At 62.2% G+C, this 25539-nt stretch overlaps 2 protein-coding genes across 6 annotated transcripts; both read left to right on the top strand.

The window, feature by feature from the left end:
* The first annotated feature begins 375 nt into the window (after positions 1–375).
* Positions 376–24585, top strand: REXO1 (RNA exonuclease 1 homolog). Of its 5 annotated transcripts, none has more exons than XM_057489646.1 (18): positions 394–676; positions 2279–2333; positions 2960–3009; positions 14649–16330; positions 17233–17337; positions 17999–18209; positions 20121–20266; positions 20358–20489; positions 20606–20729; positions 21296–21409; positions 21536–21673; positions 21761–21874; positions 22375–22448; positions 22635–22745; positions 23187–23302; positions 23388–23526; positions 23679–23799; positions 23881–24585. In XM_057489646.1, exons 3-18 carry the CDS (start codon positions 3003–3005, stop codon positions 23967–23969), a joined length of 3423 nt encoding a protein of 1140 aa, XP_057345629.1. In that variant the 5' UTR covers positions 394–676; positions 2279–2333; positions 2960–3002; the 3' UTR covers positions 23970–24585. The 5 variants fall into 5 exon arrangements, 4 of the variants coding, with proteins under 4 accessions (XP_057345628.1, XP_057345627.1, XP_057345629.1 ...); XM_057489647.1 differs by having other exon boundaries at positions 541–676; positions 2197–2333; XR_008992961.1 differs by lacking the exons at positions 2279–2333; positions 2960–3009 and having other exon boundaries at positions 377–676; positions 23881–24244; positions 24339–24585.
* LOC130679891 (septin-7-like) lies at positions 11258–14635 on the top strand. Its single transcript, XM_057489440.1, is given in 2 exon segments — positions 11258–11262; positions 11683–14635. Coding segments are annotated over 2 exon segments (1176 nt in total). The 3' UTR covers positions 12854–14635.
* Positions 24586–25539: the final 954 nt, after the last annotated feature.

Genomic DNA, 25539 nt, shown 5'->3' with positions numbered 1-25539 from the left:
AGGTGGGTGAGGGGGTAAGTTAGGACTCGCCTTGTCCGACAGGGGGCACTTTAGAGTAATATGCTAATGACGTGCAAAGTGAATGCAAATAAGCCACGGCCGGGCCCTGGGGGGCGTTTCTTAATCAGGCGCGCCGCGGTCAGCCCAGGCGCCGCAGGGGCCTGGGGCTCAAAATGGCGCTGCTGCCGCCGCTGAGGGCCGAATGGCGGCACAGGCGAAGTCCCTGGGGGCCGCAGTCAGGGCATCTCATGCCCTCCGCCCCTCCTCCCGCGGCAGCCTGTCCCGGCCCATGGGTTCGCGACGCTCCTTGATCCCACGGGAGCCGGCGTTTCTGATCAGGCGCGCTACGGGCAGCCGTTCCCGGGGTCCCTTGCGGCGGCGTCCCGGGGGCGTGAGGGGGCCTCGGAGCAAGATGGCGGCGGCGGGGTCTGTAAGGCGCGGGCGGCGGCGACCGCGGCGCCAGTGAGGGGCCCGGGAGCCCGGGCGGCTCCGGGCCGGGGCCCCGCCGCGGGACGGACCATGCTACGCTCCACCGGCTTCTTCCGGGCCATCGACTGCCCCTATTGGGCTGGGGCGCCCGGGGGACCCTGCCGGCGGCCCTACTGCCACTTCCGGCACCGTGGAGCCCGGTGCCCGGGTGCGCCCAGCGGCGGCGGAGAGGCGCCCTCCGCAGCAGGTAATGCCCGCCAGCCCTCCCCCGCGGGCTCGTCTCCCGGGTCCGGACTCCACCGTCGGGTCTTTCCCGGCCCCTCCCCCCGGTCTCTGCCCAGCCCCTTCCCCACGCGTTCCGGGACGGCATCCTCCGAGCCGGGACCACCCACCCCGGGGTCCGGTGCAAGTCGGGGGACCTATGTGAGCCTCGTATTCCACGAGCGTAAAATGTAAATAGTGAAAGGACATGCCTTCCTGGAGCTGTCGCGAGGGTGGAGTGAGAGAACGCAGGCCAGGCGCCGAGTAAAGGGCTCGGGAACGAGAGCGTCTGTCACCGGTGGGCAGGCCCAGGATCCCTTCCTCTGCCCTTATTCCTGGCGAGGTCTTGGCGGTGAGCCATTCCTGCTGCCCCGCCAGTCTCAAGTGCTGGTGGTGGCAGCCCGGTTTCCGCGCTGCTTGCGCCGGCCGCACCTCTGGTACTGGCCACCGCTGTCTCTTGTAGTGGGAGTCAAAGAGGGTGTTACTTAGGGCACCTATTGTGTGTCAAGCCGGGTGCCAGACTCGACTGGACAGGGAGTAATTCAAACCCACCTAGGTGGGATGGGAGGGCGGGTAGGCTTCCAAGGAATGACTTGCTTTTGGTTAGTGGGCTGCACATCACATTCTCGTGGTGATTATCAATGTCAGGGCAGAATTGGGGGAAAGCTGCAATGGATCAGTCAGGGCGTCTGGTAGGGGGTGCGGGATTCGTGCTGAGAACTGTTAGGAACAGGGAAAAAAGAGGGACATTACAAGGAGAGGCTTGGAGGGAGAGGTAGACCTGGTGTCATTCCTTGCAAGGGAGGTTCAGGCCCCCATCGGTGACCTCTCTGTCTTCAGCACGGGCTCCCCCTTTCCACCGGACCCAGACGTCCCTATTCGGTCTCAGCTTCGAGTGTTCTCTCTTTCCCCGTAGAAGAGTGATTGTCATCTCAGAACGTTTTTTCAAAAGAGGAGAGAACCCTTACTAAAATTATTAAGTAATAGGCCTGTTTCCGCATTCTGCTAGAAAGAAAAGTAAGGTAGAATTTTCTCACGTTTCCTCCATAAATTTGCTTGGAACCCCTGGCACCTGCAGCCGGCCGACAGCAGTGTTCACTGTCTGGCTCCACACCTGCGCCAGGCACAGGGCCCTCAGAGCTGCGCCGGTGCGCTCCTGGCTGTCAGGAACCTGTGTTGAGGCAGGCAGACAGACATGCCGACAGGTCCCTCTGGTGGGGTCCGGAGTGTTGTGGGAGTCTCCTCTGTGAGGGTTTGTGTTGGTTTTGTTGAAGCCCAGTGTCTTGACTCTGTTTATTTTCTTCTCGGCATGGTGTGTGGTGGTGTGCAGAGCCCCTGACTTCCGCCTTGGGGCAAACAGGGCAGGGCCATCCCCTGAAACCACTGACCTGCCTTGTCTCCGGTCCGTGTTGCTTTCCAGGCTCCCGAACCCGCTGGGCGTTGGTTTCTCTCCTCGTGGGTTCCTCCCATGCCAAGTCAGTCTTTTGATTTCTTTCTGCATCGCAGATGGCCAGTTAGCTTCCCACAGGACCATTCCCAAAGGACCCCCATTTGGTGATGTAGTCCCGTCTGCCCCACTTTCCCACAGGAAAGAATGCACTGCCTACTCCTCACCCCAGTACATCTGTGTTTACCTTTTGCAGGTGAGTATAAGCAGTCTTCTTGCCTCTCGGGTGGGAGTAGTAGGCCTCCGCTTACCTTCTGGTAGAATGCTGCCTCCCCCTGCAGAAGGACAGGGTCAGATCCCAGCCCAGCCTCTTTCTTGCTGTGGGGCCTCTCGGACCCTCTCTTTCCTTTGTGGCACGCTCACGGGGCTGCCCTCTGAGGGGCCAGAGGAGAGCATGTGCTTGGACCTCTTCCCTTACTGCTCCTCTTGCTCCTGAGTGGACACCTTTCCCATTTTGGTGATGTAGTCCTGTGTGCCCCAGGGGACTGCAGCCAACCAGCCTTTGGCAGGGTCCACTTGTGGCCAAGGTTGCCTGGGCTCGTTTTTAAGCAGCTGTCAGGGGGGCCACTTGAAGGGGATACGTGGGTTCCTGTGTGCCCACTACCTCTGGCCTTGGGCCATTTCAGCTGAGACTCAGGCCTGTGAGGGGCCTGGCAGGAACCCTGTTCCTTCCAGCCTTAGGACCCGCCCCACCTCGTGTGGGCTCCAGGGTCCCTACCCCCAACGATGGGCGTGGGAATGCTCAGTTAACGCAGCATACACTAGGGCAGGCTCTGTCTGGGACCCTTAAAAATGATAGGGGTGATTGTCCCCATTTTGCAGATGAAATGGGCCCAAAGATGGGGAGCCACTCACCTGTGTATGCATGGCTGGTAAGTGGGGGACCTATGGTTGAATCCGGGTGGCCTGGCCCCTGCCTGCTCACTACCTCCTGCCGATTCTGGCTGCCTAGCACCCGCGGCTCCCACACACACCAGGCTGCCGATACGTTCAGGACCAGCGCTCTGCCCTGCAGCAGGCAGGTAACAGCAGTAGCCTAGAGGACAACTGCAAGACTGAGCCCGGGGACAGTGGGAGGCAGGGCGGCTCCCTGATTAGGCCCTTGGTGGCATTTGTGGCCTGGAATCTTGGGAGCAAGCCCTGCTTCCCCAGTGAGGCTGTGAGGTGGGAAAGGCAGGCAGGGATTGGAGAAACAAGTGCCTCCCAGCAGAGGGTGGATTTTGTTTCCTTGTGGCATGGTGCAGCCGCTGGAGCCGGGCAGCCCCCAGGTGTTACCAGGCTGAGCAGGCCACCGACTGTGCTGCTTGACTGCTTCCCTGTGGGCCGGGCGCCAGCAGGTTTCCCAGGGAGACAGCTTCCCGCGGGTCTGTGATGGGACAGACGGGGGCTCTGCTCGGTCTGGCCCCTCCCCTTCCTGGGAGAGGGCTGGCGCCAAGGGGACGCCCAGCAGAGAGCAGCATGGCCTGCTGTGCCCAGGGCCTGCCCGGGGCGCTTGAGGACCTGGGGATGTGCTGGCGCTCAGCGTGCCTCCGGTCGGGCCATCCTGGGCCTACGCCTTTGTCTGGGTGGGAGTGTGAAGGTGGTCGGAGGAATAGAAATTGCACATTGGAGCTAGGTCCTTCTCTGGTGGGGATGTCCTGGCTGCAGTAGGGGGTGAGTAGCACCCCTGGGCCCCACCCACTCGATGCCAGGAGCACCCCCAGTGTGACCACCACAGGTGCCCAGGGCCCTTGGGGGCAGAACTGCCCCAGGTGAGCCTAAAGTCACAGGCTGTGTTTTGCTGAGGCCACCTCACATTTTAAACATCCTGTCCCTCCCAGGGACTGCGCAACCCAGGGCGGCTCTGGCCCAGGACCTGGCGCCGGGCCCAGGGGATCGAGGCCTGCGGGCTCCCAGAGGAGAACCCTCCCCTGCCCTTGAGTGGGTGGCTCTGTTGTTCTCTTGTTGTGGGTTTTTTCGTAAAGATGGGATTTGAGGAAAGGGGCTCTGGGTTTTCAAAGCAGCCCTCTCGTAAATGTCACCAGCACAGCATTCGCCTCCTGCCCGGAGCCTCCGGTTCTCCCCGCACAGAGGCAGCCCCTCTCTCCAGGGGCGGCGCCCCAGCAGGGAAGCCCAGGCCTCGCCTCTGCTCACAGCGCTTTTCTCCTGAAGACTCAGAGCAATGCTTAATTTAAAAATGTTGGTGAACACTAAAAAGTTAAAAGGAAGACATTCTGCAAATCGCCCCCAAGTCCCGCATTGGCCAACTTGGCAGGCTCCCTTCTGGTCTTGAAAACAAAAGGCTTTGTGTCTTTTTCCTGAGTTGTGATCCTGCCCCACCAGTTTTCTGTTTTCTAAGGCTCTGTTTTCTAAGGCTCCACAATGCCCGGTGAGGTGAGGGGCTGTCCCCTGCCCGTGTCTCAGGTCAGTCGTTCCCACACCTGGTGGCCCCCCAATGGCCCGAAGAGCTTTAAAAAGCCCGCCTTCTTGCCCAGATCCAGGCTTGCACCATTTGCATAAGGCTGCATTTCCCCATAAAGCTGTTTTTGATACTTTAGGATTCTTTGCTTAGTGTCTCTTCCCCTACATGCACATGTCTATCCAGCTCACTGGTGCCAGGTGAGACCGGGAAACCTGATTGGCCCCCCAGACTTGGCCAGTTTTTTGGGAACAGGATGGGAAAGCTGGGCAAAACCCTGCAAAGCACAGCCTCCCCTCAGCTCTTAAGGCCTGGGGGAGAGAGGCAGAATAGTCCAAGCACCAGGGATGGGGTCGGCGGGGGCGGCCCAGCAGCTGGGGAGGAGCTCATGATATGTGCCCCACCCCAAGCTTTTCGGAGGCCCCAGAGAAGAGGGCAGGTGCCGCAGCCAGTGTTCAGCCCTGTGGCAGAGCGCAGTCCCAAAGAAGGGCCTCAGCTCTGCGTTCTGTGCATGCAGAGAGCCGGCCTGGGAGGGGGCGGCCTGGCCTCAGCTATTTTTCTGCAAAATGGGTGATGATGGGAGCCCTCAAGCAGCAGCACGGCCCCTCCTGCCTCGCGTGGCTGCACTGCACAAACAGCGTCCTGCTCTGCTGCCCTCCCCTCCACCCGCAGACGCCCTTTACAGCTCCCCTCCCATGGCGAGCAGATGGTTTGGAGGCCGGGTGGTGGGCGCACAGGCTTTGGGCGTGTTACCCACATGCGGAAGGTGGACCGTTTGGCCCAGTGAGATTCGTGTCCAGAAGTGCAGGCCTGAACGAGAGACGGGGTGCAGGAGGTCAGGGAGCCGGCAGCCGGCCAGGGCAGGCTGGGGGTGCGGAGGCGTCTCCTGGCCTCTGTTGTCCATGTCCATCCTGCAGTGGCCAGCGGCAACCTCTGGAGGGTCCAGGCATGTGTGCTGCCAGTTGCAGGGCCATGGGTCTGGCGGCTTCTCTAGGCACCGGTGTTTTCCTGGAAATGGCTCTGTGGAGCGCCCATAGGTGCCTGGGCTTCGTGGGGCGGCAGGACAGAAAGGAGAGCTGAGGGGCCTTTTGGGGAGGCTGCCCCCCTCCTGGCTGCCTCTGCGTGCTGGGGAGCAGGAGGGAGGCGGATGGGGCCCCAGGCCTGTGCACTCCGGGTGGGATTCGGCCGTGTCACATGCTGCGGCCTTGAGCTGGGCACGCACACTCACAGTCACACTCAGGCCTGGTGTCATCTAAGGTCGGGAGCTGGCCCCGGGACCTCGAGCAGCTCTTCCAGGTCTGTCCGAACTCAGTACATATTGGTGGACCAGGCAGAGGCCCCCGGGGGTGGAGGTGGGGTGTCCAGCAGCTCACATACGAGCCAGGGTCCAGGAGAAAAAGCAGTTGGCACCTGGGGTTGCAGGGGCATCCGGTGAGCGTCCTCAAGCAAGCAGTTACTGAGCTGGGCTTTGAAGGATGAATAAGAGTTTGCCTGCTGTCTGCAGGGGGACATTGCGGTGAAGGGCCTCGACTGCTCTCCTGCTCTGTGCTTTGGGTGGACCCTGGAGGGGGAAGGAGAGGCTGCTCCCGGCCTTGCCGCTGCCCCCAGCAGGCCTTGGCTGGAGGTTCCTGTTGTCACACTGACTTGTAACTTGTCCTTCCCTAGCACAGGCCTGGGGACGTCGCTGATGTCCAGCTATCCCGCCCCAAAGATGGGGAGCTGGGGGGACTCAGCCGGGTAACGTTGCCAAGTGGCTGCTGGGAGCCGCCTGCCTGGCAGGTCCTCTCTCCTGACCACAGAGACTGGCTGTGTCTGCGGGAACGGATGTGCCCCAGGCACCAAGGCCTGGGACTCTTGGTTGCGTCATTTCATTCTGTCATGCACTCATTCAGCCCACAGACCTTGGTAGACACTTAGCCAGGCAGCTGGCCAGGAGCTGGGGGGTCAGTGTGCTGAGCTTCTGGGCGGCAGGGGACAGCAGGAGGCAGGCCCCGAAGGTGAGGGGGTGGGGTGTGTCCAGGGGCACTGGGGCCCCATTCACTGCAGGCGAGTCCTTGTGATGCTTGTCTGTGTGTCCTAGAGGCCAGGTCCACCCCTGCCCAGGTGACGGTCACACGTCACAGTCTCTTGTCCAGAGAGGCTGTGTCCCTTCATCTGGCAGAGTGGCCCCAAGGGCTCTGAGAGCAGAGTGCGGGCACTTTCAGCAGCTGGGACACGGAAGCCCCGGGGCCTAGCCAGCCACCTCCACCCGCATGCCTGAGTCCCAGCTCTGTGCCGGTCGCCTTGGGGAGAGCACAGGCCTGCCCAGGCGGCCCAGTCCCACTGGGTCTGTAGGGATCCCAGAGGGCTTCCTGGAGGAGTTGCTGAGACAGAGGCTCTCTGGCTCTAGGCAGGAAGCTAGCCCTGCCTGAAGGAGGGGAGGCCCTGGCCTACCGGGAGAGCCTGCCCTCTGCCACGCGTCCCCAGTCCTGCCTGCGGGGCCATGTACTGAAAGCCGCCGATGCCCACCTGCGGCCCTGGTGTGCAGGCCCGTAGGGGATGCCCCATGTCCAGACAGGCTCTGGAGGAAGGTGGCAGAAGAAACTGGTGATCCTATTTGGGGACCTGGAGGTGCCCTGGCCAGAGAGGGGAGAGCTCTCTCTTGACCTTTGCCTTATTGGGACCGTGGAAGTGATTGGGGCTGTCATGCCATCTGAGGGTGGGGCAGGGCCGCGGAGAGAAGGCCGCCTGCAGCCACAGCCCTGGGCATGCCCGTTGCTGCCCCTGCTACCCATCCATCCTGCTGCTCTCCCCAAGTGTGTGCGCGATCGTGTGCGTTTCCAGTGCCCTTCATGTTTTCCTGCTCTGTGTGTGTGTGTGTGTCCCTGTATTTTTGAAGCGTGGCTGAGGTCCTGTGGTGGTTTCAGTCTTGGCTGCTCGGCACAGGCTGTGCATGGTCCAGGGCATGCTCACTGCCCTGGCTTTCCTGGGACCAGAAGGGGCAGCCCAGCAGCTCTGTGGTCAGTGGCGCCCGGGGTGGCCCTTGGCACGGAGAGCTGGGCTGGTGGTGGCCACAGGCCTGGACAGCACCCTCTTTCTTCTTCCCCTCCCCTGGGGCTCAGGGGGGTGCTGTCTGCAGGTCTGAGCTTTGAGCCAGTGTCCCAGGCCCTGGAGACAGGGGGACCCCCTGAAAGCATGTGGGCGTGTCTGGGGAGCCCCGGGCGGCTGCAGGACTCTCCTTCCATCCAGAGCAAGAGACTGGCCAGTACTTCCCCCCAGGGCTTCAGCTCCCAGCCTGCCCAGTGGGGCGTGAGGACGTCCTGCCTGAGGGTGGGGGTCTCCCAGGAACAGAGGCTCCGGAGGGAGGTGGTGACGGCCAGTCCCTCCAAGGACCTGGGAGGCTGCTCTGTCTTCCCTTTGGGAGGTGGCCTCAGGGGCACAGTCTGCCAGATGCCACCCCCCAGAAAAGCCCAAAGCAGGGGCGGAGGCCTTCTGGCTGGGCAGAGCTGGCCCTCACTGGCATCTTTCCTGGAACTGAGGCCTTTTTGGACTGTCTCCCCTCATTCCCCACCTTCAAGGTCTTTGCCACCTAGGCAGCCCCTGGGCCCGGGGGTGGGTCGAGTCTGTCCACTGTGATGAGCCTTGTGTCCCCACTTATCTCCAGTACGGCAGGGACCGTCCCCTCATGTCCCTGCCGCCCCCGCTGGGAGTCCACAGGCTGGGCCGCCTCCTGGGGTGGAGGAGTGAGTCCCACAGGCACCTCATCAGAGCACGGAGGGGGTGGGCCTCTGGGCAGGCTGTGCTTGTTGTCTTTGGACCTTGGGTGGGGCAGGAAGGAAAGGGCTGAGGTGGGGTGGGCCTGCAGAAGCCGAAGATGATTGGGCATCACTGGGACCCCATCTGGGTGGGAAGGGACCCAGGTTTGGGTCACTAGCTACGTGGGTCTTAGGGAGCAGCTAGACCTGATGAGACTCTGTCTTCATCTGGGAGATGGGCTGGCCTAGGCAGGCGACTATAAGGGTGAAGCGAGGAGGGCCTGGGGGTGCCTCCTGAAGCTCACGCTGGGGCCTCACGCCCCCAGCAGGGGCTGCCATCTGCGGGCTTCTGGAGCCGGGGCTGTGGCAGCGGTAGGGGTGTTCTGGCTGTGGTGCCACCCGGCAGCGGTCTCCCCCAGGCTTGGGCCCAGCCGGGTGGGTGTTCCTGCTCGGTGTCCCACAGCCCTGGAAGCTGGGGTTCAGCCTCCCCTTGTGCGGTGGGGAAGCCAGCCTGGTCTCCACGGTGCAAGATGACGGTCCCAGAAACTGATAGTGTGTCGGGATGGAGTCGCCAGGAAGGCCACCCAGGGGTCTGAACCGGGAAGGGCCGGCGGCTCCTGGTGGTTGTGCGGCCCCTGCATCTCTGTGCGCGAAGCCGTCTGCGGGCTGGGAAGAGGCATGGGCTCTCTGTCCCCCAGTGGTTCGGGCTTCCCGAGAGATGTCCCTCAGGTGACTGCCCGCAGGCCCTTCTCTTCTGGAGCCAGGCAGCACCTGGCCCTTCCTTTGCCCTGGCACCCGGGGGCAGGCGGCATGCCTCCTGAGAGAGCAACTCTACGGCTGGGCCGTGGGGGGCTTCTCCAGCCAACCAGTGGCCTTCTCCTTTCTCCAAAAACAGCCTAATTAATCTTGTTTACCAGCTGTGTGCTTAACCTTGTGCAAACCCCCACTGGGACACCTGTTTGCTCCCATCGAAGTTAATTCCCGGATAATTGGAAGTGCCTTCCAAGGTGCCCTGGGTGCCGCCCTTCCCTACCTTCCAGCCTTCTGATGTGCCCCACAGGTGGGCGGGCGTGGCCCTGGGGCACCTGGCAGCCTGCAAACCACTTTCTTGGGGAGCTCCTGCAGCTGTCACAAGTCCTGCAAAGGCCCTGGCCTGCTGAGGCAGGGTGGCGCAGGGGCTAGGTGACAGCAGGTGCTTTCTGCATTTGCTGTCCCCACCCCCAGGAGCCACAGGCAGCCCTGGCTCAGGGGCACCCACTGCAGGAGCTGAGTGCTGGGCCCCGACTGCCCCCCACGGAGCCTCAGGGCATCTCCGGCATCTGTGCCTGAAGCTTCTGGGCCTGTGTGGGGCCCCCAGGCTGGTGACGTAGCCTTACAGGACCAGTGGGGAAACTGAGGCCCAGAACTGGGGTCTCTGACCTTGGCTTTTTTTTTTTTGCTTTTTGGTGCGGGGGTGGGTTCAGGGAGGCATCCTCCAATTGGAACTGACAATGGCCCAGCTTGGCGGGGGTCCTGGGTTCTCAGGTCAGGGGGTGGGTGCGGGGGCTGGGCCTGACCAGGAGCTGCAGCCTCTCTAGAGTCCGAGCAGCTGGGCCCCCCAAGTGCGCCCACCTGAAGAAGCCAGGCCACCAGGAGGCGGCAGGGTGGGGGCAGGTGTAATGGCCCCTAGAAAGCAAGCAGATGCTGCCCGAGGCTCCAGGGTAGACAGCCAGACCACCCCTCTCTACCTGCAGCGTGCCCCAGAGGCAGCCTCAGGGCCCTTGCAAGGCCTGTTTCCTTCCTGCTTGGAACCAGCCCCAGGGCACAGTTCCCTTCACCTCACTTCCACTGCAGACTGATTTAGGGGCAGTACCTCCTTTCAAAATCCCAGGTGGCCAGAGGTCTGGCCTCTGACCTCAATACTTTGAGGAGGGTCAGGGAGTCTGGCTGATTTGCATATCGCCTGCGGCCCTTTGCGGGCCATCCTGGCCTGGTAAAGGGTGGGGAAAGAGTCCCCTCCATTCTTCCCTGACCCACCTCTCGGGGCTGTCTCACCCCAGCCCACCTCTCCCAGGGGAAGGGCATCCCCACTGGGTGGGCCCTTGCTCTGCTCCCGGACCTGGGGAGGCGGGGTGGGCCAGGGCGGGGTGGGCGGCATCCTTGCTGAAAGGGAAAAGTTGGGAGGGCTGGGCTGGAGGCCCCTTTGAGACCAGCACTGCCCACCCCGTGGAAGATGTGCCTAGTGAGGCAGGCGGTCTAGGTGTGGACCCCTCCACTCTGCTCGTATCTGGGACTGCCAGAGGGAGGGGAGGGTTTCGCCTCCTCACTGTCCGCCCAGGCGGTGGTGGGCTGGGGGTGGGTCTCCGACTGATGTCTTTGGACCAAAGCCGGGTCAGGGGTCAGTCACTGCTGGGGTCTCTTGCCCTCCCTCTGGGTGGCTCCTCCCTGTACCTCACCAGGGCCTGACCCCGGAATCCTCTGCTGTGAGGCGGGGGTATGAAATGACTGCCCTCAACCCCCGACCTGGTGCCAGCACCCAGCGCTGTCGTGTGTGTTTTGGTGTTCCATTTACGTCCCCACACAGCCCCACAGTCCCGGTGTGCTGGGTGGCCTGAAGCACAGACCGGCTTCCTCTCTCCTCCCCGGGGGAGGTGGGGAGAAGACAAGCCGCACCTGCAGGGACCCCTCCAGGCCCAGCCCCCAGCCCCTGTGGGGCCGCCCCCGGAGCTGCCTGAGGGTCCTGGCGGTGGTTCACAAGCAGGGCACCTTAAAGGAACATAGGCCAACTCTAGACCTAGGTTCTGGGGTCAGAGGCCGGAATGGACCTCACTGGGCCAAGTCAGGGCATGGGCGGGGTGGCTCCCTGGGGAGGCTCGGAGAACTGGCCCTTCTCTGCCAGCCCCGGGGCTTCCAGCTTGGAGACTAAAGAGACTCCATGGAATTGAGACCTGTAGACTTGCTGGTGGTGAACTCACGCAGATTGGGAACGCTTGAGCAAGATGTGTGTGAATGCGGTATACTAGTCCTTTGTCCAAACACTGGGCTTTATTTGCTCGTGTTTTATTTAGGATTTCTGCACCTTTGAACGTGAGAAGCCCCTCTGAAGGTCGTGCCACGTTGGTGTGTTGTGGCTGTGCTTGTCACGTGGAAAATGCCGTCTCCCCAGTGAACAGCACACAGCTTGTCTGTCCCCAGACACCTTTGGGGACACTGTTTGGATTGATAAAATATTAAAAGGGGAGTCTCAGCTTCGGGCCGCTGCGATTCGGACTGGCAGCGCCAGGCGTGGGGCGCTCTGCGGCCGCCTCACTGGGCCGGGGCAACGGCCTGAGACGAGGCTGGGGGCCGCGGCGAAAGGAGCTCAACAGAAGAACCTTGAAGACTATGTGGGATCTGCAAATCTCCCAAATCAAGTCTACAGAAAATCAGTGAAGAGAGGGTTTGAATTCACACTATGGTTGTGAATCTGGACTGGGAAAGTCAACATTAATCAACTCGTTATTCCTCACAGATTTGTATTCTCCAGGGTATCCAGGTCCTTCTCATAGAATAAAAAAGACTGTACAGGTGGAACAATCCAAAGTTTTAATCAAAGAAGGTGGTGTTCAGTTGCTGCTCACAATAGTTGACACCCCAGGACTTGGAGATGCAGTGGATAATAGTCATTGCCGGCAGCCTGTTACTGACCACATTGATAGTACGTTTGAGGACTACCTAAATGCAGAATCTCGAGTGGACAGATGGCAGATGCCTGATAACAGGGTGCAGTGGTGTTTATACTTCATTGCTCCTTCAGGACATGGACTTAAACCATTGGATACTGAGTTTATGAAGTGTTTGCATGAAAAAGTGAATATCATTCCACTTACTGCCAAAGCAGACCTCCTCACACCAGAGGAATGCCAGCAGTTTAAAAAACAGATAATGAAAGAAATCCAAGAACATAAAATTAAAATATATGAGTTTCCAGAGACAGATGATGAAGAAGAAAACAAGCTTGTTAAAAAGATAAAGGACCGTTTCCCTCTTGCTGTGGTAGGTAGTAATGCTATCATTGAATTTAATGGCAAACAGATCAGAGGAAGACAGTATCCTTGGGGTGCTGCTGAAGTTGAAAATGGTGAACATTGTGATTTTACAATTCTAAGAAATATGTTCATAAGAACACACAGGCAGGACTTGAAAGATGTCACTAATAATGCACACTATGAAAACTGCCGGAGCAGAAAACTGGCAGCTGTGACTTAAAATGGAGTTGATAATAACAAGCCTAAAGGGCAGCTTACTAAGAGCCCACTTGCACAAATGGAAGAAGAAAGAAGGGCACCTGTAGCTAAGATGAAGAAAATGGAGATGGAGCTGGAGCAGGTGTTTGAGATGAAGGTCAAAGAAAAAGTTCAAAAACTGAGGGACTGTGAAGCTGAGTTCCAAAGGCGCCATGAGCAAATGAAAAAGCATCTGGAAGCCCAGCCCAAAGAAATAGAGGGAAAACGTCGTCAGTTTGAAGATGACAAAGCAAACTGGGAAGCCCAACAACGTATTTTAGAACAACAGAACTCTTCAAGGACCTTGGAAAAGAACAAGAAGAAGGGGAAGATCTTTTAAACCCTCAATTAACCAGCAGTTATGTATTAGTTGCCAGTATGCCAGCTTGGACATCAGCGTTGGTTGGATCCGTTTGACCAATCTGCACCAGTTTTAATCCTTAATGGCGGATTTAACAACATGAAAAATTATTATTCTTTGTTCTTGATGGAGATTAAGATGCCTTGAATTGTCTAGGGTGTTGTGTACTTAGAAACTAACAGCTCTAAGTACCTTTCCTACTTTCTCTTTTTTTTATTAAACAGATGTCTTCAATTTAATGCAAGAAAACATTTTACTGTTGTACAGTCGTGTTCTGGTGGTTTGATTGTTTACTGGATAGTCCAAAATAAAAGGAGTCTGGAAGGTTCTCATTGAGGATAAATTGCCATAATATGATGCAAACTGTGCTTCTCTATAATAAATAAAGTACAAAGGTCCCATTCAGTGCAGCGTATACAATAATGTAATTCAGTCTAACACAGTTGACCCTATTTTTTGACACTTCCATTGTTTAAAAATACACATGGAAAAAAACCCCTATATGCTTGCAATGCACCTAGAGCTTTTTTATAACAAACTTTTGTTTGTGTGTTTGTTTTGGATTCTTTATATATATATTCTCACTTAGTGCCCTCTTTAGTCAGAATCTCATTACTGCTTCATTTTTGTAATATTTAATTTAGGTATTTTCCATATATTGGTCCTGCTAAAATAGAATATAGCATCTTTCATATGTTAGGAACCAAAAAGAAAACTCCTTTAATTCCCTTTTTACACTTCATGGTAAGTAGCAGGGGGGGAAAATGCATTTATAGTTCATTTCTAGGCAAAATTGTGAAGCTAACGACCAACCTATTTCTACCTATGTGCAGTCTATTTTACTAGAATTGGGAATCATGACCTCTTGAAAAGGAAAAAAAAAAGTCACCATTTTGCGTTTAGCTGTATTCATATATGCATTTCTGTATTTTTTTTGTTTGTATTGTAAAAAATTCACATGATAAATAATGTTGTGATGTAAAAAAAAAAAAAACATTAGAAGGTTGCGCGCTTTGCCTCCACCCTGCTTCCTGGTGTTTTCCAGCTGCCGTGTGTCTGAGCAGGTGATGCTGATTCTCAGACCCGCGGGGCCCTCCCCTGGGTGGCGTGCAGCCTCCTGTTTCCCCTTGGATGTGTCGTGTGGGGGTTCTTTGTCCACCCAGTACCACTTGGTGGGCATTTCAGTGGCTTCCTTTTTCTTGCTGGTGGACTTCGGTGGGAAAGCTGGTGGACAGTCTGGTGGCTGTCATCCCGTGGTGGGGCCGCTCCCGCGTCAGCCCTGCCAGGTGGGCTGTGTCGGGCCCAGCCCTCCACCCCACTCCACCTGGGGAAGCTTGCATCCTGTCCAGTGTCTCCGCCAGCCTGGGGGTCCGGTCGTCCATGCACCCGCTCCTGGTTCCCCAGCTGCAGGCAGCAGCGTGTGCTGTGGCTTCAGTGTGGGTGGGCTTGGTGGGCACCCCACTGCCGTCACCTGGTCCCCAGGATCTCAGCGGCCCTGTGGGTACAGTTTCCAATCCCTTTGGTGGCCCTGCAGATTCCACAAGCCAGGCCAGGAAGTCCCCGGACCAAGTCGCCTTCACTCTGCCTGTGAGCCTCTGCGGGGTGCCCCAGAAACTCCTACGAGCTTGTGGGCCCTGCTCCGTAGGTGCCAGCAGACTGGGCCTCTGCTCTGTGTGGGGCTTGAGGCCTGCGGTGAGGCTCTGGCTGCTCTTTGGGCCCCTGGCTGCCTCCTCCGCCGGCCTGCTGATTGCTGCTTCTCCCTCTCCTGTTTCAGGGTTGGGCTACGACCCGTGCAGCCCTGAGCTGCCCAAGCCCCCTGTGCAGAGGGAGAATGGTGCCCCGGCCAGAGAGGGCGATCCCCGCTCAGACATCCTGGAGCTGGAGCTGGTCAGCCGGGCCATCGAGGCCGTGCGCTCCGAGGTGGAGCTCGAGCAGCGGCGGTACCAGGAGCTGCTGGAGACAGCCCGTGGGCGCGGCGCGGCTGAGGCCCCCGCCCTGGCGTCCCGCGGCCCTGCCACCGGCCTGGACGATGACACCTTCCCGCTGTCCTTCGATTACAACCCCAGTGGCTGCAGCCTGCTGAGCCCCAACCCCAGCTACCAGCCCACCCCGCTGGCCGCGCCTGCCGAGCTGGGCAGCAAGTACTCGTTGGACCAGGCTCAGGGCCACGGCGGAGGGGGCGGCGGCACCCTGGAGTACGTCCCCAAGGCCGTGGGCCAGTCCCGGAGGTATGGGCGCCCTGTCCCCAGCAGCAAGTATGTGCTAGACGACTCCAAGCCATCCACAGACCTGGAGTACGACCCGCTGTCCAACTTCTCTGCCCGGCTGCTCAGCAGGGCCAGCTGCAGGGACGAAAGGGCCCCCAAGCGGCCCCGCGGCCCCCGTGGCAGCGAGCCCTACACACCTGTGCTTAAGAAGCCCTATGACCCTTTCGGTGGCTGTGACGCCAGGTTCTCCGACTCGGATGACGATGCCACAGCGCCGGGTGACAGGCCTGCCACCGCGAGCCCCCCGCAAACCCCTGTGGGCGCGGAGGACAAGGCCCCAGAGAAGCCAGGCCCTGGAGAGGGCCGGGAGCCCGAAGAGGGCGGCCTGCGAGAGACCAAGGAGATGGCCGTGCAGTGCGACGTGGGGGACCTTGGGCAGCCTCCCCAGGCCCCTTGGCTGGCGCCACGAGCCACGCCCAGCTCCCCCGCCAGCGTGCAGGAGCCCAGTGGTACCAAGGAGGGGAGACCCAAGAAGAGGAACAGTGCGGAAGGTGCCCGGAGGAAAGACGGGGGTAAGGAAGGCGAGCATGGGAGGCCGGGTGAGAAGCCGTGTGCGGACAAGAGGGGCCTGCAGGGCGGCAGCCCCTGGCATGGGGCAGAGCGGCCCGAAGGGACCAAGAAAAAGCCATCTCCTGCCACCCCAGTGGCCAGCTCAGGGAAAGGCCGGCCCGGCCGGCCAGGGCCACGCCCCAGCCGCACAAGCGGGGGTGCCCTCCAGCCACCGAACAGGAAGGGCGGGAAGACCCCATCAGGGAAGCTGGCAGAGCGGAAGGCCCGCTCGCTGGACGAGGGCGCCTCCCGGGGTGCCCCCAAGCTGCAGAAGCGGGCCCTGAGCCACGCTGACCTTTTTGGGGATGAGAGTGAAGACGAGGGCCCAGTGCCCATGGCGCCTGCACCCCAGCCCCCCACCCTCGCCTGCCTCGGCTCCAGCTCGGACTCGGACTCGGACTCCAGCCTGGGCCTGCCTGCTGCGCGGGGGCCGCACAAGCGCCTCAAGGCCTCCCTGCCCCCCTTGCCTGCCCCGGCCTCCCCCTCCTCCTCCGCGTCCTCGGGGGTGGGCGTGGACGTGGACTACTCGGCCCTGGAGAAGGAGGTGGATTTCGACTCGGACCCCATGGAGGAGTGCCTGCGCATTTTCAACGAGTCCACCAGTGTCAAGACGGAGGACAGGGGCCGCCTGGCCCGGCAGGTGAGGGTCCGTGCTGGGTGGGGGGCCAGTCCCTGGCTTGGTTCCCAGGGCTTGTGTGCCAGGATGGGGCGCTGCCTCAGTGTCGGCCTCTTAACTCGTTCAGAATTCAGGAGGCGTCGGTGGCTGCCTGCTGCCCCCCTGCACCCCGTCCAGAAAGAGGACGCTGGCTTACGGCCGGCCTGGCCGGGTTCCTGCGGCAGCGTCCGAGCGTGCTCCAGCAGAGGGGTATCAGGCGCCGGCCGCCCCCCAGGCCCTCCCCACTCCCTCTCCTCCCCGCAAGGCCAGCCCCAGCCCGTCTGGGCGCCCTTGTCCGGTGTCCCCACGTCGGCCGGCAGAGGGAGGCCAGCCTGCGGACCAGGCAGGACGCGCTGTCCCTCCCGGCGGCCTCTGCAGTTCACAGAGCTGGCCCGGCTCATGGCCTTTTGAGGCCTCGCTGCTCCAGTTTTGTGCCCTTGTGCCCCCAGTTCTGAGCCCCACCCACCCTGTGTGGGCAGTGGTCGGGGGCACTGTAGGTCGGCCGTCCAGGGTGGGATTGCTTCAACCGAGGCCTGTGGTGACCTGGGGGCTGGGGCATGTCTGCAGAACTTGGCCTTGGCAGGGCCTGGAAGGTGGGAGGTGGGCCTGGGATGAGGCCGGCGCAGGGCCCTGGCTGTGGGGTCTAATCTGCCCCCCCCCGGCCCCCGGGGCATGTGCTTGGGTGCACCTGCCGGCTGGAGGCAAGACCCCGAGTGGCGCCTCAGGCCATGGCAGCCCCTCCCAGAGCACGTGACTGCCCCCCACCCCTAAGCCAGCCGGCCTGGGAGTGGGTGCTCCCACGCTCAGGGTGCAGCAGGAGCCCCCCGTGTCAGCAGGGTAGGGAGGCCCTGGCAGGGAGCCTTGCTGAGGGATGGGCCTTGTTTCAGCCCCCCAAGGAGGAGAAGACCGAGGACAAGGGGCCCTTGGGCCTGACCACTCTGTTCCCTGGGCAGAAGCGGAGAATTTCTCATCTCTCCAAGCAAGGCACTGAGGTAAGGGTCTGCTCCTGGGTCCAGGCAGAGGCCGGCCCGAGGGCCCTGCGTTCCTCTCTGATGGCTGCCCTGGCAGACAGTGTCCCGTCAGAGGGTGCCTGCAGCCCACGGGCAGTCCTGAGGTGCCCAGAGATGCGGAGCAGGGCCCCAAGGAAGGCGAGATGAGGGTTGGCGCGAGTGGCAGCCCTCCAGGGCTCTGTCCACCCCGGTCCCAGCTGTGAGGCATGCGGTGTGGCCTGGAGATGAGGACAGTGCTGTGGGCCGAGTGGGCACAGGGAAGCCTGGGGCAGAGGACAGGCTCCAGGCCAAGCCCCCGGAGCTCTGGTTGACTGAGTCGCCAGATCCTTCCCATGCAGCCCTCGTCCAGAGGATCAGGGAGCGGGACTGGATTGGCACCAATCTGATCGGGCCCTCAGAACCAGAGCCGTGAGAGCGGGGCAGCGCAGGCTGCACGGGACAGCGCAGTGACCGGAGTGTGCCGGCCAGCACGTGGAGGTGGTTGGTTCCCACCAGGCTCTCCGCAGGAGCTGGAGGAGGAGCAGTGTGGGCCTGCCCAGCCCCACCCCCGGAGCCCCGGCCACCCACCCCAGGCCCTCCTGTCAGCCTGCCCCCCTGGGTGCCCCTGATGTACAGCCAGGCCCTGAAATTTGTCATCACCCAGGCAGAGCCTGCGAGGAGAGGCCCAGTGCCCCCTGCCCGCCCCCCGACCGCCCAGGAGGTGTGCTACCACCGGGCGCAGCAGGCGCAGAGGGAGTCCGCCAGCTGGCTGCAGGCTGCCCAGCGGCCTGCCGAGAAGCCGTCCTCCATCCACATCTCTGCTCCCGGGGAGAAGAGGAGAGTGGCCCACGTCCCCAGCCCCCGCCTGGCCTCAGGTGAGTCCCAGGGCACAGGGTCTGGGGGCTGTTTCTCCTCGTCAGGCAGGAGCCCAGGCCAGGCCCCCCTTCCATCAGTGGCAGTGTCCTTGAGCAGGGCCCACGGACTTCGGTGTGCTTGTCTGCAAAACAGGGAAAACAGTTTCTGCGACTGTTAGCAGGAGGCCGACTCAGCGGGTTAGCTGTTCGCGGTGGGGCTGGCTCCTCCCCATCCCGTCTGTCTGTGGGACCTAGAGCACCAGGCCCTGACCCAGAGGTCCTCCCGTGACTCCCACTCTGTCCAGGCCTCCCCCGGGGCCCTGGGCTATCAGGCTGGCGGGGGGGTTGGGGCAGGGGGCTGGTCTGAGTGCATGCTAGGCCCCTGCCCAGGTGGGGCTGCCTTAGGGTGGTGTGACCTGGGAGGCCGACTGGCCCTGACCGTACTGAGCCAGCCGTCTGTGTGTGGGGGTCGCTGGGTTCCGTATCTCCTCTTCTGGCTCTGAGGGCACTTTCTCCATTTGGCCTTCATTGAAAGTCGCAGCATCTTGGCCTTGCGATGGGCTAGCAGCCTTCAGTGGGTGCGTGGGGGGGCCCCTGCAGCTGGGGACATGGGACAGAGCACCAGGGCCACCCGGAGTGTGTGTTCACCAGCAGACTTGGCTCCCCTTGCGGTGGGGAGGCCCCTGCCCGATCGGTGCCCAGGGCCCCCTCTCTGCTTGTTCAGACGCCCTTGGATCGCAGAGCCTCCCCCAGCACTGTGAACCTTCTTCAGGAGAAGCTCTTCAGGTCCTGACCTTCCCTCCCCTCCCAGAGCACATGGGCTGCAGCCTGGCAGCCGGTGGGGTCTGTGCTGCTTTGGGTGCTGCTTTGGGTGCTGGCTTGGCTCCGGGAGGAGCTAACCCTGACCTGTGCAGGCCTTGAGACCCACCACACTCAGGCTGGCCCGCGCACACAGTCCCACAGTCACGGCAGGCTTGGGATGGGTTGCCACGGTGGTCACCGCACGGTGGGACAGCGGGCAGCTTCCCTGGGAGCAGGGGGCTCACCTGAAGTTTTAGGGGTTCTATCTGATGCTTCGTGCTCACTCCCCTTTCCACACACACCCCCAGCACGGTGGGGAAAGTCTGTGTCTAAGTGGGCCCAGAGCTTTCCTGCGTCAGAGGAAGGAGGGCGTCCTGCCCAGCCAGCAGCTCCCTGCCTTCCTGCATTGCCCTCGAGGGCCGCCCTGGTGGGGATGGGTGGCAGCCTTAGCCCCCGGCCCCGGCCCCTTCCCGAGGAGTCAGGGACCTGGGCCCTTGGCTCTGAGCCTCCATCTCCTTATCTGCTCCTGTGCCTTCCTCAGGGCGGAACCCAGAGGAGGTTGGTCAGAAGCGTCCACGCACACACACGCACCCTTCCCCTGGCCCTCTGCCACTGCCCGGACCCCTCGGAAACAGCCCTGCAGGCGGGCACCCTCCTCCCTGGGGGCAGGAGACTGGCTTGTGACCTCATCAAAGGAGAGGCAGGACGCAGAGGCTGAGGCGGGCAGGCCTCTGGTCATGGTGGTCAGGCTGGGACATCCCCATGCCCTCTGGTCCTGAGCCCAGGAGCCAGGGCTCTTCCTCCTTTAGACGCCTGTGCCTCAGAGTCAGGGGCCGGAACACGTGGCAGAGCCCCCCCAAGCCCCCTGCCACTTGCTGGACCGCCCTGGCGGCGACACTGCCTGAGCTGGCCCCTGGAGCCCCATTTGTGTTTGCCCCCTCTCCGTGGACCTGCCCAAAAGCAGATAGAGCCTAATGTCCTTGTGCAGCCCGTGCCCCAGACCCCGGCCCTTCCCCCTGTGCTCCGAGATGTGCGTCCTGCTGCTGCTCAACCCCCAGGGCTGCTGGGTGCTCTGCAGCTCGGTGACAGGCATGCGCACCCCCTGCACTCACACCCCGTGCCCCCCGCCAGCCCCCACAGGTGCCGGCAGCAGCCAGCCTCCCAGTGGCCCTGAGCCAGGCAGCCAGCCCCTGAAGACCCGCACATTGTCGGGCATGGCATCCAAGACCACCACCACGGTCACCCCCAGGCGTGTGGCGCACAGCCCGTCTTTGCAGGTACCCCCGCCCCGGGTGTCCCGTAGGTTCTAAGAGGTACATCTGAGTCCCAGGCAGGGGCCTCCACCTCTGGGGGTTCTGTCTCCTCTAGAGCTTAAAGAAGCCCGTTATCCCAAAAGAGTTTGGGGGCAAAGTCCCCACCGTCATCCGCCAGCGGTATCTCAACCTGTTCATCGAGGAGTGCCTCAAATTTTGTCCCTCCAACCAGGAAGCCATAGAGAGGGTACGTGACCCTGGGTCGTGGCCTCTGGCTGGGCTGAGGGCCTGGCATGGGCCACTGGGACGTCTTCCCTGGGCTGCTGGGAGGGACACGCAGGGCTGAGTGGTGTCTGTCTGCAGGCACTGACTGAGGAGAAGGTGGCTTACGACCGCAGCCCCAGCAAGAACATCTACCTGAGCGTCGCCGTGAACGCCCTGAAGAGGCTGCGGGGCCTGGCCCCCGGCCCCATGCCTGGTGTCAGCAGTAAGCCAGGTCTGGGGCGGCCGGGCAGGGGCTGGGTCCTCGGGCCCTTTCTGCAGCTCTGAGCCAGTGGGCCTCAGGCAGGCTGAGAGCCGTGTGACGCCCCCGCTCGCTGGCTCCTGGCTCATCTCCGTGGCCGGACGGGGCCCTCCACGCAGCCTCTCCCTGCCGTCCGCCGCCCTCCTCAGATCTCTGGGTCTTGAGCCGAGGGGCCGCCTGCTATTGGGGCAGCCTCTTCAAAGGCAGGCTCGGTGGACCTGTTCTGTGCGTGAGGCTCCGAGGATGGGCCAGGAGGGTGTCAGCAGCTGTGAGCACGGGCCCCTCTCCTGCTTACTGTATGCTCCGCAGAGCCCGAAGGCTTCAGCTGTGTGTTGGAGTCTTTCCCTTCTGGGGGGAGGGCGGAGAGGGAGGCCTGTAGGCAGCAAGACCTGCTGGTCCCGAGTTGGGGTGTGCATGGAGACTGTCCCCACATCCCCTGAGCCAGGCCTCTCCTGATGAGAGGCCCCGAGGGAGGGACGCGTGCGGAGGGATGTGGGAGTCTGAGGCTAGTTCATCCTCCCCTCTTCTAGAAGCCAGCAGCCGGAAGGTGGTGTCCCACGAGGTGATACTGGGGGGCAAGTTGGCCGCCAAGACGAGCTTCTCACTCAGCCACCCAAGCAGCCTCCAGGTGGAGGACCCGAAAGGTGAGCCTGGCTCCCTCGGGTGCAGCTTGCCGCCTGGGGCACAGCAGCAGCCCCCCCTGGCCGCCGCCCCCACACAGCTGCCCCACCTGGCCCGGCTGCGGGCTGACTGCCTCCCGCCACCCCCAGGGGCCGCCCTGTACGGCCGCCTCAAGGGGTACCTGCTCACCGAGGACCAGCTCAAGGAGAACGGTTACCCGTTCCCGCACCCGGGGCGGCCAGGCGGCGCCCTCGTCTTCACGGCTGAGGAGAAGAAGCCCAAGGACTGTGAGTCGCGGCCGCGTCGGGGGCCAGCATGGGTGCGGTGCGCGTGGAGCTGCGGCCCCCTGATGCCTGCCGTCCCGGCCCCCACAGCCTCCTGCAGGATCTGCTGCCGCTGTGGCACCGAGTACCTCGTGTCGCCCTCGGGCCGCTGCGTGCGGGACGAGGAGTGTTCCTACCACTGGGGGCGGCTCCGACGGAACCGAGGTGAGACCCGGGCCCCTCCCTCTGACCCCAGTTTAGTCTCTGCCATTTGCTTTTTGTGCCAAAGGCAGTATGAATGGCTTCCCGTGACCGGCTTTCCCTGGGCCCCGTGCCCAGGGGGCCGCCCGCCTGCACGGGGAGGCCCGTCCTGGCCTGTGGCTGCATCCAGTCGCCCGGCTCGCGCTCTGGGGACCCACGTGTTCTCGAGCTGCTTGCCAGCCTCCTGCACACCCATCTCTGCCAGGCATGTGGGGTATCATCCCCACCCGTGTCTGGGCGTGACCCCACTGCCAAACCAGGGAGGGCCCTCCTGTCCCAAATCCTCACCCCTTCGTGGACCCTGGTACCTCCCAGGAAACGGGGCTCCCACTCCCTTGGCCCAGGGCGGGGTCCTGTCTGGGGAGCCCCTGCCCCACTCAGGCAGACGGTACCAGAGCCACCTGCGGGAGGCGTGGGGATGGGGCCTGGTGGCTGGATGGGCCCTGACCGCGTCTCCCTCTCAGTGGCCGGTGGCTGGGAGACCCAGTACCTGTGCTGCTCAGCCGCCGTTGGCTCCACCGGCTGCCAGGTCGCCAAGGTAGGTCTCCTGGGCCCTGCTCGGAGCGCCCCCCAACCTTGAGGGGCTGAGGTATGGCCCAGGCTGGAGCCCTGAGCCCCCCTCCTCCTGCCTTGGGTCCGCCCTGTTGTTGGCTTTTCCTGGGGCCCCTCCTGCCGCAGCCCCCGAGCCTGCACCCTCACCTCCGCCCCCCGCCCCCGCTCCCAGCAACACGTGCAGGATGGCCGGAAGGAAAACCTCGAAGGCTTCGTGAAGACCTTCGATAAAGAGCTTTCAGAAGATGCCCACCCAGGAATATTCGCCCTCGACTGTGAAATGGTGAGTCACCCAGCAGCCTCTACGGGTGCCCACCAGGCGCTCGTTGCTGCTCAGGACCACAGGCATCCTGGCCGCAGCGGGCCGCCCCTGCTCCTCCGCCCGAGCTCTGAGGCAGTGCAGGTCTTGGGGTAAACAGCGGGTGACGGCGGGACAGCAGCCAGGTCCCAGCCCCGGCGTGCGTCGAGCCGTGTCTGGCACCTCCGGGCCTTGCCAGCGCCTGCCCGCCCGTGCCTGGATCCCTGCCTGCACCCGTCACACACTGTGCAGGGGCTGTGTGGGCTCTGGGAAGGGGCGCCCCAGGTCCGCTCGCTCCAGTGGCCACAGGAGCCCAAAGGTCTCTGGCCCAGTTGGCGAATCTGTCTGAAAAGGGCCCGGGCACCTGGTAGGCGGGGCCTGGGCGGCAGGGGAGGTGGAGTTGAGGGTGAATCCCTGGCCCTGCAGTCCTACACCACCTACGGCCTGGAGCTGACGCGCGTCACAGTGGTGGACACGGACATGCACGTCGTTTACGACACCTTCGTCAAGCCAGACAATGAGATCGTGGACTACAACACCAGGTAGGGCCCCAGCCCTGCCCCGCTGCCCTCAGGCCTTGCTCAGCCCACCCAGCTGCCCTCATGGACCCTGTACCTCCCACTCCAGGTTTTCAGGGGTGACTGAGGCTGACCTTGCCGATACGAGCATCTCTCTCCGGGACGTCCAGGCTGTCCTGCTGAGCATGTTCAGCGCTGACACCATCCTCATCGGACACAGCCTGGAGAGCGACCTGCTGGCCTTGAAGGTGCCCAGCCGCCCTGGCCCCACTCACTGCAGGCCCCGAGCCCTCGGGTAGGGGGTAGGGTCCGTGTCTGCAGCCTGCCTCTCTCCGTGGCCACACTACCCCGGAGCCCCTGGGCCCTGGGCGCCGAGTCCCAGCTGGCCGTGCGTCCCTAGGTCATCCACAGCACCGTGGTGGACACGGCTGTGCTCTTCCCACACCGCCTGGGCCTGCCGTACAAGCGCTCCCTGAGGACCCTCATGGCCGACTACCTCAGACAGATCATCCAGGACAGCGGTGAGGGCCCGGCAGGGGCGGGGGACAGGGCGGGGGCCCAGCAGTCAGGCCGGCCCCTCCTGACACGGCGCTGTTCCGTAGTGGACGGGCACAGCTCCAGTGAGGATGCCAGCGCTTGCATGCACCTGGTGATCTGGAAGATCCGAGAAGACGCCAAGACCAAGCGGTGACCGCCGCCCACCTCCCCCGGGGCTCCGACCCGCCCTCTGCCCCAGGCCTCTTCCAAACAGTGCAATAAACCTCGGGAGCTGACCGGGTCCGTCGCTGAGACTGGAGACCGAGAGCGGGCAAGCAGCAGCACGAGAGCCGCCGGAGTCCCCGCCGCCCCGCTCAGCCCCGCCCCCTCCGCCCTGGACCCCTGCCCTCCAGGCTGCTGCTGCCGCGAGGGCCGCCGCGTCCCCCAGCGAGACCACCTGCTCCCACCCCCACCTCCAGGGCCGTGCAGGTTTGAGACGGGGTTGTCCTTTTTTATTTTGTATTTTTATTCTCTTTAATTTAAGCCTGATGACTTGCACAGTTGTCTTTCCCACCTGGAGCAGCAGGACCCTGGTGCTGCCTGCCTTCCTGGGCCGGGCTTGGTCAGCCGGCTGGGCCCAGGAGTCCCCTTCCCTGGCGCAGCCTACCTGGACTGCAGGACCTCTGGGAACCAAGCCAGCCCCCCCACCCTCCCCCCAGGCCTCACCGGAGCCCCTGCCCTTTTCCCGAGGCTGTGTGTAAAGGCCCACAGCCCAGTGCCCTGACCCCCCTCCCCCAGCCCCAACAGGGACAGAATAAATGTTTGTATGGATTTTAGATCTGGCATCTGGTCGTGTTCTTGGTGAGGCTGCAGCTAGGGAGCAGGGTGGGAACCTGGCTTGCCTCTCTGAGAACCAGCTCCTGTCCCAACCCACGTCGGGCAGCCAGCCTGCCGGGGGAAGCAGGCCCTGAGCCCTGTGGCCTTGCCTCGGGGCCCGCAGTGCAGCTGGTGGCCAAGGCCTGCAAGTGCAGCCGTGTTTGCTTGCTGCCCTGTCTGCCTGTGGGGGGCAGAGGGGTGGGGGAGGAGACCTGGAGAGCCACTGCCTTGAATCTGGGAAGCTACCATGGGAAGGGCGGTGGCCACTGGCCCCCTGTGCACCTGTCCCACTCCCAGAAAAGCCGGGATGGCCACAAGGCTCACAGCACTTCCTCATCTGCCTGGGCTCCAGCTCTGACCCGTGACTCTGCCTTGGCACAGGGCACCAGGGGCACAGCTGGATGAACCCCCCCTTGTGACCCCCAGGAGCTGTACAGCAGGACTGAACACTGCACTGCAAGGCCTACACAGCAGGCACTGAGCTCCTGGCTCTGGTCATGCCTGTGGTCATCAGGCAGTTTGATGCCAGGACCGGGGCTTAGACGGGTCCTTCCAGCAGTCCTGTCCATGCAGCGCAGCTCCTGGGGTGAGGGGAGACTCTCAGGAGGGGCGCTGGTTCGGTGCTGAGAGGTCTGGGCTCACTGGGGGCTCTCTCCTCTCCAAAGCTCACTCTCCTGCCCCCTCCAGGCCCTTATGTTTAACTCTCTTTTTAGCGCTATAGGAACCATATTTTCGTGTTTGTTGAGTGGATAAATTAATGCATATACATGTGGGCGTGTGTTTTTCCCATCTGGTACTCAGTTTCCCCAAGAAGAAAACGGGCAGGTGACTTCTCAGTGGGCCTCCTGTTCTGGGAGGAGCCCACTGTACCCTTGCCCTTGGGAGAGGGTGTGGACGGTGCTCAGATG

The sequence above is a fragment of the Manis pentadactyla genome, chromosome 12 (genome assembly GCF_030020395.1).
Source record: "Manis pentadactyla isolate mManPen7 chromosome 12, mManPen7.hap1, whole genome shotgun sequence".
In the NCBI taxonomy this organism is placed as follows: Eukaryota; Metazoa; Chordata; class Mammalia; order Pholidota; family Manidae; genus Manis; species Manis pentadactyla.
This window is presented reverse-complemented; position numbering and strand designations above follow the sequence as displayed.

Excerpts from the sequence above, each read along its gene's own strand:
- REXO1 (XM_057489644.1), top strand. The coding sequence starts at position 520 with ATGCTACGCTCCACCGGCTTCTTCCGGGCCATCGACTGCCCCTATTGG. Across the intron at positions 677-14,648 it reads AGAGGCGCCCTCCGCAGCAG|GGTTGGGCTACGACCCGTGC; the intron begins GTAATGCCCGCC and ends CTCCTGTTTCAG. Across the intron at positions 23,303-23,387 it reads ATCGTGGACTACAACACCAG|GTTTTCAGGGGTGACTGAGG; the intron begins GTAGGGCCCCAG and ends CTCCCACTCCAG.